Source organism: Enoplosus armatus, chromosome 23, assembly GCF_043641665.1.
Source record: "Enoplosus armatus isolate fEnoArm2 chromosome 23, fEnoArm2.hap1, whole genome shotgun sequence".
Classification (NCBI taxonomy): Eukaryota; Metazoa; Chordata; class Actinopteri; order Centrarchiformes; family Enoplosidae; genus Enoplosus; species Enoplosus armatus.
The window spans coordinates 15,676,551-15,689,932 of record NC_092202.1 but is presented as its reverse complement, the minus strand read 5'-3'; the positions used below and the strand labels follow the sequence as shown (position 1 = coordinate 15,689,932).

The following is a 13,382-nucleotide window of genomic DNA, read 5'->3' as shown; positions in this document are numbered from 1 at the left end:
TTGAACATGAACATTTTCAGCGTACTAAATGTATTTAGGATGTTTCCTCCGTACTCTACCGTGACTTTGCGTCTCATCTCGATGGGTTAGACATCGACATAGACATCGTAGACACAAGTAACTCTGAATTTTCGATTGCCTTTGGCCTTGCTCAGCACCCGATTCATTTGGATATTACAATTATTAAATCACAGTAAAGTAGCCTGAATAACAACGAAGGATAAAGATTATTAATAGTGACATTTGGCTTAGGGTATTAGTTCTCCAAACGCATTGCTGGTACACTAGTATTTATGGATCGATATGTTAATTTTCCAATATACAATATCTTTTCATTTGACCCTTTTACCTCCAGCTATTTCATTTTCCAAAACATGGTAAGAAGTGAGTTTTTCCCCAGAATGTATTTTTGATTTAGCTACGTACAAAAAGCCTGTGAAACTGCATTTAGACCATGTAACACCGGTGGTAGCTCATTGTACCATATGCCACTTAAGGAAAATTTGTCATTTGTGACATATTGGGTTATATAAATAAAATTATATATACATTATATAGAAACTATATATAGGAGCCCATTTCCGACATTTAATTGTGCGGGGGGGGGGGGGGGGGGGGTTCTAGTTAGATAGTTTATAGATATATATGAAACTACCTGATAATTATGAGATAATAAGTCACAATTATGAGGCAGGAAGTTGTTGAGTTTATTGTCCTTTCTAGGCACAGGTGTAAATAATCAAATGATTGATGACTGAATTCCATTTAGCTGCCTCAGTTTCAGGGTCCCGGCAGTGTTCATGCTGGCCCACGGTCACACTGTCACGGCCTGCCGGGGACACTTGACTAGAACAGACCCATCCTTGATGTTATTAGCAATACGTGTGCTTTTCTTACTATCACAAGTCAAAATGTCTGCTGTGAAATACAACTATTCCGCTCAGGTTTTGTTTGCACATTATCCCAACCTCCAGCGCAGCAGATGGTGGTAGGTAACACAGGCCTGAGAGTGACATGTGATATTGCGGTGAATGCAGGAGCTGTGGTTGACTTTGGCCCAGGTCTGGCAGAAAGCGTTGTGCTAGGCCCGCATAACAAGTAGGAAACATACTGTAGTTAGACAGAAATGTTCTGGTGCCATTAGTATACTGGCTGCCTGGAGAAGGAAGAGTGGAAGAAGGAGATCAAGTGCACTTTAAAATAAAGAAACATGTCTTTCAGCGAGCTATCATGTTCATGTTTAGTTGAACACAGCTACAGCAAAGTCGGGCATTTCAGGCCCTGACTGAGTTTCCCTACTCGTCCTCCTAACTCTCTCCTCAAAGTAGGTCACTGTTGTATTTTGAAATGAGAAACAAAACATACAACCCACTAATTACGCCTCGAAAATACCATCTCTGGGCTATTACATCAAATGAATCTTGTCATACTAATGCGAACACCCACTTGATACAGCTAATAGAGCCTGAGCTCAAGTACGGATTAGCTTAGTAACATTTCCTAATGTTTTATTGTGGGGTTGGGGAAAAGGCTTTGAAGTGACAACACCGTGGGTAAAGTCTTTCAGGGATTAGCTTTACTGTTATATTTGTTTCTTTGCTCTGACTTCTCTGGAGGATAAACATTTTCACTACAAAGTGTAGCTTTCTACACTTTGGGGAATATACCCACTAGCAGACATTCAACAACATTCAGTCCAGCACTTAAATGAATAGTTCAGCATATAGCAAACTATTGCTTTCGATGGATTTGAACACGAACGGAGCTGGACTTGAGAGGCAATTAGCCTAGCTTAGCATAAAGACTGGAGAAAACGGATAGCCAGGCACGAAACTTCCCTTAAAATCCCAAAACATATAACATATAACAAATTACAATATGTTAATTAGTCAGCTTTACATTTGTTTGTAGCTGTCATTTTGAATTTTTGGACAGAGTCAGGCTAGCCGTTTCCCCTGTCTTTATGCTAGCTAGCTTGACTCCAGCTCCCTACTTAACACAATGACTCGAATTCGGAAGGGAAGCGAATAATTGCATTTGCCCAAGACTATTCCTTTAAATATACTTCAGGAAACACTGAATTTCTAATAAGAAGCTCCTCAAGAGGGACATCTTTCAGGCTCAATTCAACTTCAACCACTTTCTCTGCGTCACTGGTATCCACACATCATATCACAGTTAGTACTGTAGTATTTAACCAAACAGTAGTTAGTACAGGCTCATTCGCGATGCATAACACACTACCCCACTCCTGGTTAAATCAGTACAGCAAGTCCTCAACACAAGGCACCGGGCTGAATACCTTCCATATCCATGGGGTCGTCTGACAAATCATCATCATCAATGGCTCTCAATGCTGTGGGGTTGACAGCACAGTCACTCACTATCAACTAAAATCCAATCATGTCAGGAAAGGCCTCTGATCTCTAGTGTACAACACAATTTGGGCTTGAAATAGGACAGGGCTTAAACTAATGTGGGTTATTGAAGTCTGGTACCGATGTCAATAGCAGATATTGAGTATTGACACATCATCATTGAAGATGAACAAAAAACAAAAGACATGGAATTAAGAGTTTCAATCATCTAAAACAGTATTTAAATGTCTTGTTACTCAGTCTGCATTATGAGCTAGCAAGATCCTTAAAACTGCATTAATCAATAGACTTTATGCCCACTTGAGGGCAGCAGAACAGGTTGTACAAGAACAACGAGTAGGTGGTACACTAGAATATATCTGGGTTGTGCTCCTGGAATCCAATATTCACTCTACTTTTAGCTCTGCTTTGATCGCTACCAACTATTGAGGGAAGTATCTGCCTCTTCCGTCTCATCCCCAGTATTGTGGGATACACGGTTGGAATAGCACTTTCCCCTTTCGAGGGCTACATTGTGGTTTCATGTTGTGCACAACGTGACTCACCCTCTTCATCCGAGACATCCAGCACTTCAGTCATGGTCTCCGGCACGTTCAGCTTGTGTTTCTCTGTCACCGTCTGGCAGCATGGGACGAAACACATCTCCATTAACCCCGCCCCCCGAGTTCACGCCACACACTCTACACTCCAGCTTGTGCTGGTGTTGAATTAAATTGCATTATACTGAGGTTGTTCCTAATATTTATCCTAACCCTCCATTGATATAAATGGTGTGGGTGGAGTCCTCAGTTTGTATTTATATGGAAATGGAAAAATCAATAATAAACCCAAAGTAAATGTATCTGGCAGAACAGATCTGATCAGGGAGCATTCAGAACCCCTGTTCCATCCACTGAAGCACTGATATAAAAGGTCTAAAGATATCTACATTTCTACATTAAAATTGGGCTGAAAGTATTAGAGAAATGAATAATTTGTAGACGTCTTTTCCCCCACTCTTAAACAACTAACTAACAAATCTAAAAACTAACAACTCTACTCCCCTAAAGGAAGAAATACATAGCCCACAACTCAGTTATGGACAGTTTGGTACACATGGCATCTTCAGGCACTTACGACTAAAACTCCTAAAGGCTATTTCACCTGATATCAAGTTAGCTGCATTGGAGAAAAAAATATACATATCTAAGGGTCGACACAGTGCAAGCTCTAACGTTTCTTTCACACGTAAAGTGTTTAATCAGGTTTAAGTTTCCAAGTTTAAGTTTTTCTGCTGTCAGGTCTCACTCACGTTCTAGCTACTGTTATTTAATGGTGACGTAGGTGTGTGTGTGTGTGTGTGTGTGTGTGTGTGTGTGTGTGTGTGTGCTTGTGTGTGCGTGTGTGTGTGTGTGACATACCGTTGTGGTGGTTATGATCTCCTCTGTGACAACCCTCAGCGTGTCCACCACAGAGATGTAGCCCAGCCTCCGAGCAATACCCAGAGCAGTGTTACCATTCTGGACAAGAAAGCACAGTGATTCATCTGTGTGTCTGTCTATGTATAAGCGTGTGTGTGTGTGTGTTTTTTTGTATCTGTTTACGTACCACAGTGATAGCATTGGGCTTGGCACCGTTTAGAAGCAGCACATTGATGATGTGCGTGTTCCCTTGCTGGGCTGCCTGGTGAAGGGGAGTGTATCCATTCTGGGAAAGGAAAGAATACGGAAGATTAAAAGTGAGAAGGCGAAATATTGATCTTGACACAACAAGATAAAATGGTATTGTTGTTACAATAAGACAAGTTTTCAGAATCATTTGGAGCGCAGAGGGGAAAAAGATGTCAATATAACATGAAAATATTTAGTTTTACCCTTAAAATTATAAGAAAACTTTCTCATTGTAATAAGAAACTGAACACATATTTTTTATTTTTAATATAACTATAAAATAATGAATGTTTAAAATGGTACACGTGGCGCTCAGATAATAATAATGATTGAGCACTACAAACGTTTGCTTGAGTTTCAATACCTTGGTCTTGGCGTTGACGCTGGCTCCATTCTGAAGCAGGAAGTTAACCATCTTGGCGTTACCATAGTGACACGCTACAATGAGCGGGGTGTATCCCAACTGCAGCACGACAGCAAAATGTGTTAGAATTCTCCAACAAAAAATATAACACATACTGTAAGAAAATACTGTTGTACTATATGAAAAAAAAGGTTGCTCGTACTTTGGTCTGCTGGTCGAGGTTGGCTCCGTTCCTGGCTAGGATCTCGGCAACGGCCACTTTATCCTCCTGGGCTGCCAGATGGAGGGCAGTCAGGCCACTCTGCATGAGGAACACACACACACACACACACAGACAACACTTAGTGTATCAACAAATTCAGACCACAGACTGTCCATTCTTTCTCGCCAAAGCTAAGCTAACGTAGCTAATTTGACGTTGCAAAGAAGGTAGATCTCACGCTCCCCTTATATCCTGTCACCTCTCGGAAAGCGAAATCTACAAAAGTGCCAGCTTCAGGTTTGGTTAAGATTGAATTACCTTCATACTGTAGCTATATTGAACACAAGCGAGGCACAATAGCATAGGTGAAACACAATGACTGATAGCTCCTCATACTATGTCATACTACTCGTATAAGTAATGTAATGCTCCTGAAAATACATTTAAAAATCTTTCCCACAGTACCTTCGTTGGGACGTTGATCTGGGCTCCCTTGCTCATGAGCAAGGCGGCTATGTCCGCGTGGCCCTCCTGGGAGGCCAGGTGGAGCGGAGTGACGCCCTGCTTGGTCAGGATGTTGGTCTCGGCGCCGTACTGCAGCAGCACCGTGGCGATGTCCATCTGGTTCTTCTTAGCCGCGATGTGCAGGGGAGTGTAGCCGTTCTGATTCATGAGGGTGGGTGGGGGGAGAAAGCAGTGTTTACTGAGGCTGCTTGTTGTTGACTTGTCGGCTGAAAACCGGCTGTTTTTAGGACCTAACATGAACAGCCAGGTTGTCCAAATGGTGTCATGAAATAATCTTTTATAGCACCGAATGTTTTATATATATTATAGTAGTTATAACGGTTAAGTTAGGGTGTTTTACGATGCCAGAATTGCGCTGGCTAAACTGTCCACCAGCATCTTACACTTGACAACTTTCCACTCAGCTCGTCGCTGCGGACCCTCACCTTGGCCATGGTGTGGGGGGACGCTCCTTTGTCCAAAAGCAGGAGCGCCACCTTCTGGTTATCGTAATGCGCTGCGACGTGGAGCGGGGTGAGGCCATTCTGCAAGGGACGCACGGTGAGTGACACGGCGGATTAGTGCAACAGCAAGCCATTAAGAGGGAGTGTTACGGGGCGCACGAGTGCAGATTGAGATGAATTAAGAGTTCACTGAGTGGGGGTCCATATTACGATTAAGGTAAACATATTCAAAGAAAAAAGGAATCCTGATGTAAAAAGGCTTTATGTTTTCTGGAGGACATAGTTAATCAAATGAAGGATTGGGCTGATTTTTATTCAGACTAGCAACACACTATTCAGATGTACAAACTTTTTACATTTACATGCAGGAAAACATCATATGCATCCTCTCACAGACTGTGCAGTAAAAACAATGAAGATATGGTTCGAGGGTTGTCATTTTGGACACGTACCTTCCCTGCAGAATCAGGCGGAGCATGGCGCTGCAGCAGAAGTTTGGCCACGTCCAGGCTTCCGTACTTGGAGGCCACATGCAGGGGAGTGAAACCTTTCTGTGGAGAGAAAACAACCCAGAGAAACAGTGAATACAGGATATTTACATCCACCTATATCCATGCATATTATCATTGCATATATCATGGGGACATGATGTAATCTTGCGGATACAGCCCAAAAACTATATATTAAATATGCTGAACTGCTTCAAGTGCAACATTAAGAGACTTTTAACATTAAGAGAGGTTTTTTTTTGTTTTGGTTTTTTTAAGTCTTCCCTGGAGGACGCTTTCATGCTACAGTAGATTTGTAAAATGCTCTAGACAAAGCATAGCCCCCACCAGTTTGGTTTGGTTGTACAGTTTGGTAAACGGATAAATATGAACCTAAAGTGTTTAATTATTGACACATTTAATTATTGATTGAACACTTCCCCCTTATTGATTGTACACTTCCCCCTGGGATTACAAAGCTTGCGAATGGATTATTAAGCGCAAGTGAAGAGACAGAAGGGTTAAAGTGGGGTGTGGGGCCCTGCGGGGCGGGGGGGGGGGGGGGGGGGGCTGAGTTGTCCAGCAACATGAGAATCAGAATCAGAATCAGAATCAGAAACTGTTTATTGCCAAGTAACATACATTACAAGGAATTTGCTGTGGTCTGAAGGTGCTATTGTTTTGATAACAAATAAGTAGAATATAAAAGCTAAAATAACAATAAGAATAAAAATAAAAATAAGATAAGATAAATAACAGGAATAGTTTAATTTGACTTATTTTCATATTGACATTTTATCTGGGTTATTTTTTTTTTTTTAGGTCTGCTGTTATCAGAGAGATCATAAAGCGTGATAAATGTACAAAATATGGGACAAAATATGATCAGATAGGATTCCCTGAGGCCTAATGGGTGTTTTGTCATTGACATAAAATGAGAACTCCCAGCCTGCTGACGTGCTGATGCAATTCTAGGTAACCTTAAATCGAAAATATGAAACTATATGACTTTCTCATCCAGCAGAGGGGGCACTTGAACTATGTTGAAATCCAGAACTAGACGGGAGCTGACAGAAACCACGTGACCGGTGTGTTTACGGCACAGCCCTGCCCATGGAGGGAGCCATCCTTTGTTTGTCAAACTCTGGATTATAACGGATGCAAGAGGTGATTGGATAATAAAGTTAAAAAATAATTTTTTTTTAAAAAAGGATGGAGAGGAGAGGGTTATAAAACAAACACAATACTCAGCAAATCAAGGATAAGGTCTATCATGAACCTGCATAATAACAACTTTCCTTGAATTGGTTTCCGTAGCGACGGCCACACCCTTCCAACCCCAGAGAGAAACCAAGGGAGAAAGACATCAAGAGTTGTGGCGAGAGGAGAACCACTGAACCCTGACGAATACACAGGCGTCGTCTCACCCTTATTAGTGTGTGAATGAATTACAAGGATGCTGGATGCAAAGTGGAGATTACGCCTGGGCGGCCTCCTCTGGGTGAAACACCTCCACAGTGATGACGAACCACGAAAACCACTCGACTTGTGTTCAGCCTTCGTGCACAATTCAGGAGGAGAGCGGCGGCTCCGCGGCCTCATCCATCATTCATCAAAAAGTGGGTCAAAACAGCCCGAGACCTGAACATACAGTAACCTCTTTATCTGAGGGCACCATGGGATCATCACTTATATCGTACTGTCGCTGCACTTTGCAGTCTATTCTTTCATCAGGACATTTGGTTCTATGAGTCGCTGGTATTGCACATTTGTTCCAACCTGATAATCTGTTCAAATGTATGCTTAAGTGGATGAGGATTTGCTGTAGTATTTTCAACAGATTGGGTTGTTTTGTTGTAGAAATTGTTTCTTCTTTTTTTTTTTATAATACACAAAACTCAGCATTAGTCCTTGTCTTATCTGCTACGCTATATTATGTATATCCTATTTGTTACTGCTGTGGTAACCAGACTTTTCCGCAGCAGTACATGTCGTTTCAACTTGGGTGGCACTAAATCAGGGCACTAGAATGCAGTACAAAAAGACCCCCCCTCCCTTTTTTTTCTTCTCTTTTTTAAAATTAACCGGCGTTGACATCTGACGCCTAGCAAGCGCCCTGTGCTCACACTCAGCGACTTCTTTGTGTGTTCTTAAAAGAAACAATCCTCAGATCAGAGTTTGCTCCCTGTGGTTAAAGCAAGCACTATGTGACATTTGAGAATGAATTGCAAGTGAAAAGTTGAATTCATGAGCAATAAAACGTAGCCTAGCTTAGCATAAACGCTGGAAGCAGGGAGAAAACCAACAAATTGTGTTTGTATTAAACAAATGAGTATCAACATTAATCAGTGAGTTTTCCAGGTGTTGGTAGGTGTATTTTTGAACTTTGGACAGAGCCAGGCTAGCTGTTTCCCCCTGCTCAAAGTCTTCATGCTAAGCTAGGCTAACCGTGTCCTGACTCCAGCTCCGTGCTCAACACACAGGCATGAGAGCATTTCCCACAAAGTTGAACTATTTCTTGAAATATTAACCTCATGGACTACCACGGCTGCCTTTTATCCTCATTAAATGAAAGAATGAAATTCTGAATGTTGAATGCTCCTAGCGCGCCTCGAGGAGTTGGCGTGCGAGTACTCAAATGTAAAGACTAAACATGTCTCCTCAACCCACCTTGGTGGCCAGTGAGTGCGAAGCTCCGGCCTCTAGCAGGACAGAGGCCGTCTCCACCTGCCCCTCCCTGGCGGAGATGTGGAGGGGGGTGTAGCCGTTGGTCGTGGCGGCGTCAGGATGTGCCATGTGTTGCAGCAGCAGCTGCACAATCTCCGTTTTCCCCAGACGGGATGCAATGTGGAGGGGAGTCTGGTCCTCCTGAAGAGGACACGGTGGAAAAACAATTAACACTTAATTTTAAAAATAGTAGCTTATTCTGCAGTGAAGTAAAAAGTCATCCCTGTAGTGCTGCTATAGATAACAGCAGTCTCACCCGTGCCCTGGCGTCCACCATTGCTCCGTTCCTCAGCAGACATCTGACCACCTCCACCTGACCTGCCCTGGCTGCCATGTGTAGCGCTGTTTCCCCACGCTGTACACACACAACAGACGGCAACAGATGGGTCAACACACACACACATTCAAGCACAAATCCAAACTGGCTGACCAGCCACTGTAATACGTAATAGATGCTCTGTCCCTTTCCCTCCCTCTGATTGGCTCGTTTCCCCATCACTCACAATATTGCTGACGTCGGGCGAAGCTCCGTTCTGCAGCAGCAGCAGGACGATGTTCAGGTGACCCATAAAGGCTGCCACGTGGATGGGGGTCAAACCAGACTGGACACGGGAAGGGAGGTGAAAGAGGGACAATAGGGTCAAATGAGGGTCAAATGATGTCATGATGTCATCTGGCAATTTCTGGCCAGCCAATGGCTGCTTTCGCTAGGGCAGAGCTGCCAACACAATTGGTAGGAAACACTAAAAAAACAACAAAAAAATAACTTTTCTAACGCTACTCTCGTCACCTTGACCTTTGACCTCTTACGAGAGTGGAGACGCTGTGCAGAATTAGCATCAAAGCCTCAGTCAACCGGTTTGTAACTTTAGAAATCGGGCCGTTGGCCCGGTTCACGGTACATTTACATCGATCGGGGGGGGTCCGTGTATCGATGTAGTCGCATCTTTAACGTTAAAGCTGGATTCCAATTTGTATCGGCGAATTGTTACACCCCTAGTACATATGGAATTTTGTTATAAGGAGAATACATTTCAGTCCATATTTGTCCATTGTTTACTTTAATATTCATTTCTTAGCATTGCTCTTAATATTAATGTAAACTTAAACCAGTTGGACAATTAAACTTAAGCTTTAACCTCCTGTATCTACTACTATTTAGAAGTGCCTTCAGGTGCAACTGGTGGTTAAGCCAGACATATGATACCAACCAGCCCTGACCCGCCTCGCCCCAGCAGGTTCAAGGAAACATTTGTGTCATGTGACGTACCTCTGTAATGGCCTGGATAGAGGCTCCATATTTGACCAGCAGCTCCATCACTTTCACTCGGTTCTTCTTGCAGGCTATGTGCAGCGGGGTGAAGCCATTCTGTCGGGGGGGGGGGGGGGGGGGGGACGTGGCATTTAACACAACTAAATGTTCACCTTAATCATCAGAGTCTATATACACAGCTTGAACGTCCACAGGGGGATCATTAGTCACATGACAGCTCATCTTATGTGTACCGTACCAGTGCCCTGGCGTTGGGGTTGGCCCTCTTGTCCAGCAGCAGTTTAGTGACTCTGTAGTGGCCGCAGTGAGCTGCCACGTGCAACGCTGTCAGGTAGTCCAACGTGACATCATCAACGGGAGCCTTGTGCTGCAGGAGGTGTTTGACGCATTCGACGTGGTCGCCTTGTGCCGCCATGTGAAGAGGGGACAGCCCATTCTAATGCGTGAAGGAGAGGTGATTTAGTTTGGCTGCGTGCTGTAAAATACAACACTGCATCTTCGATGTACACAAAACCACGATTAGTGGAAGAACCTTCTGTCTGTCAAAATCAGCTTGAGAGCCTCTTTCCGTATTATAGTGAGCAACTAGCTGGTGAGCAAAGTGGAGCCCTTAGCAGCTAAGGAGCCAGACGTTTCTCTCAGGAGCTGATCGAGGTTGATCGTAGCAGAGCTAAAGGGAGAGTGAATATAGATTGACATTCAACACCACTTGAATGCAATTGTTGCTCTGCGTTTGCTGGATGTGTGAACAGGCAACTGCTAGCATGTTAGCGAAATCAACCTTACGAGGCCGAAATGTGTCAAACGTGTCTGTGAACAGGTTAAAGCAGACTTCAAAGTTGTCTTGTTTTTATTTGAAATGGGAGTATAGTATTGGACATGTTTAGCCTAGCTTAGCACATAGACCGGAAATTAGGGGAACTAAGGGGAACAGAGCTATGCTAGCTTTGTCGAAAGCATGAAAGCTGTCTTATCTACATGTTGTTCCTTGTTAGCTAGCACACGACTGATCAATGCATCCAGCAGCCACCTTGGATTTCTGCTTTTAAAACCACGTCTCATATTTATATCTCTATTTCTACATCTGTTAAATAAACAAGAAACCTTTGTATTGGATGGATAAAGATGGCATTGCTTTCAATCTTCTCATCTGACTCTTTTTTTTTTTACAAGTAGTTTAATTCCCAAAAAACGTTATTTGAAATAGAGTGTTGCAGGATTGGACGTATTTTTGTAGACAAACCCGCAACTTTGCATCGCCCCGGTTCCCTCCACAAAAAGCCAATGGGATTTTGGATTATTGCAGAAAACGAGCTCAGTGACAAACGAAAGTTTATGATTCTTACAGGGCAAGATTCTTTGTTCGGCAAGTTAATCTTCACTAATGAACACCACTTTTAGGATTTAACGTTTGGCTACAAACTAACTGCAGCACGGTCGCATGACTTCAACGTCACCACCACTAAGCTTCACTTTTAAGAGACTATAGATAGATATAGATATATAGACAGATAGATGTAGAGTATAAACACAACTGTAGGCTGTAAAGGCGGACTAGTGAGTAGATGACTTTCCGTGTTCGGCATGAAGACGTTTAATGTCCGCGACAACCTCTGTAGTCTCATTTAGCCGCTTGTTAGCAACCGCCTTTTTTAAGACACGTAAAAGCTCCAAAATTCACGAGTGGGGGTATCTACTGACGTGTAAATCTCTTAAGCTTGTGTTAACCACAGACCTTATTTCAGGCATCTAACCAAAAACCCATCGACTTCCAGACGAGGGAACAGGAAGTGTAAAAATCGTCATTTCCGGGTTTTAGGACTCATTCCTGCAGCTCTCTCTAGTTCTTGACTGCACCACGAGAAGTCCAAAGCCTAAAGAACCATATTATTATACAGTCTATATACACTATGTACTGCACTATTTTATGTAGAGAACCGTATGTCAGGACATTATAAGTTAGAGGAGGGTGTTGAGTGTACACTCACTTTGAATCTGTTAACCAGCTAATAGGACAGTTTTTAAAAAAGTGACTGTTTAATTATTTATTTTATTTTATTTATTTGGATCCCCAATAGCCTCTACCAAGGGAGCAACTCTTCCTGGGGTCCGCACTGAGTAACATGCTTGTGTCTCTTGTTAGCTGTGGAAGGGGAATGGACATGTGACGCACCTTGGTCCTGGCCAGCAAGGGCGCTCCTCTCTCCAGCAGCAGCTCCACAGATGTATCATGTCCGCTCCGAGCGGCGCAGTGAAGGGGAGTCAGTCCATCCTACGGAACACACAGATTCAGTCAATACATACTGACAGTGACTTGGTTGGAGGCTAAAGAGCAGCAGCGATTTAACTTTACTGATGTCTGGTCAAATGAGGTCAGTGGCTTACAGGTCTGCTGAAATGAAAATGAGCACAATATGGGAGCTTTAATCTGAAAAATACGTCACCAGGTGCTGTGACATAGCAGCGTCACTCCTCTACATGCTGATGTAGCTGGTGACTAAACCAGGCTGCATGTCGTTTGTGTTGGTTGGAGTCAAATACAGCTAATTACACAACTGTCCTGCTGGCTGGCACGCAACCGAATAACACCCAGCAGGGGTCGGGATGTCCGGTGTGATACTGAATTTGACCCACTGAGCTCCAGCTGAACCGAAAACAGCAGCATTAAGCTCATATTCACATCTGTCGTTGTCAAATGAGATCACAGTAATGAGCTGGTAATTTATTTGCTTTTGCTTCAGAGACATTTGACTTGAGTCATGTCAGTAAAATAATGAATGCTAACTCATGAGGACGTTAAAGTCTATCATTCACAACTGAGATACTGTCGCCATAGTTCGGGTTTACCCCACGATACTCACCCTTGTTTTAGCGTCAATCTGAGAGCCTCGGTCCAGCAACAGGCCAACCATGTTAGTGTTGCCACGCTTGGACGCCACATGTAGAGGAGTAATCCCATTCTACACAGAAGGGGGGGGAAATGACTTTTAGACAAGCAATTTGTCTTAGTTAGATATTAAAAATGTAATCAAAATGTTACTACTATTGAAATTGAATCCACAACTCATATGTTATCATACTGTTGTATGAGAGGAGCGAACGTTACAGTAATTCTTTCAACAACAAAAGAAATTGGAATCATATATAAAACAATTAAAAGTGAAATGTCATAATCAAACAAAATCCCCTTCAAATTAAAACAACGTGCCATGTTCAAAAGAAATATGTAAAACAATAACATACAATGCAAATAAACAATTAGCAAAATTACATTTAATTTAAAAGGCAAAGACCAGTCATTAAACACATTTCATTTCAAAATAAAATATATCA

General features: G+C 42.8%; 1 protein-coding gene across 1 annotated transcript in view; it reads right to left on the bottom strand.

Annotated features, from left to right (window-relative positions):
- The window catches only part of ank2b (ankyrin 2b, neuronal), a 102,653-nt gene that overhangs the window by 42,061 nt on the left and 47,210 nt on the right, over positions 1–13,382 (bottom strand). The window contains exons 10-24 of the mRNA XM_070930280.1: positions 12,911–13,009; positions 12,223–12,321; positions 10,288–10,485; positions 10,047–10,145; positions 9,280–9,378; positions 9,033–9,131; positions 8,720–8,917; positions 6,014–6,112; positions 5,544–5,642; positions 5,059–5,256; positions 4,594–4,692; positions 4,392–4,490; positions 3,966–4,064; positions 3,779–3,877; positions 2,924–2,996 (exon numbers count right to left, since the gene is read on the bottom strand). Of these exons, the coding sequence (XP_070786381.1) occupies positions 2,924–2,996; positions 3,779–3,877; positions 3,966–4,064; positions 4,392–4,490; positions 4,594–4,692; positions 5,059–5,256; positions 5,544–5,642; positions 6,014–6,112; positions 8,720–8,917; positions 9,033–9,131; positions 9,280–9,378; positions 10,047–10,145; positions 10,288–10,485; positions 12,223–12,321; positions 12,911–13,009 (1,756 nt within the window). The remainder of the gene's footprint in view (positions 1–2,923; positions 2,997–3,778; positions 3,878–3,965; positions 4,065–4,391; positions 4,491–4,593; positions 4,693–5,058; positions 5,257–5,543; positions 5,643–6,013; positions 6,113–8,719; positions 8,918–9,032; positions 9,132–9,279; positions 9,379–10,046; positions 10,146–10,287; positions 10,486–12,222; positions 12,322–12,910; positions 13,010–13,382) is intronic.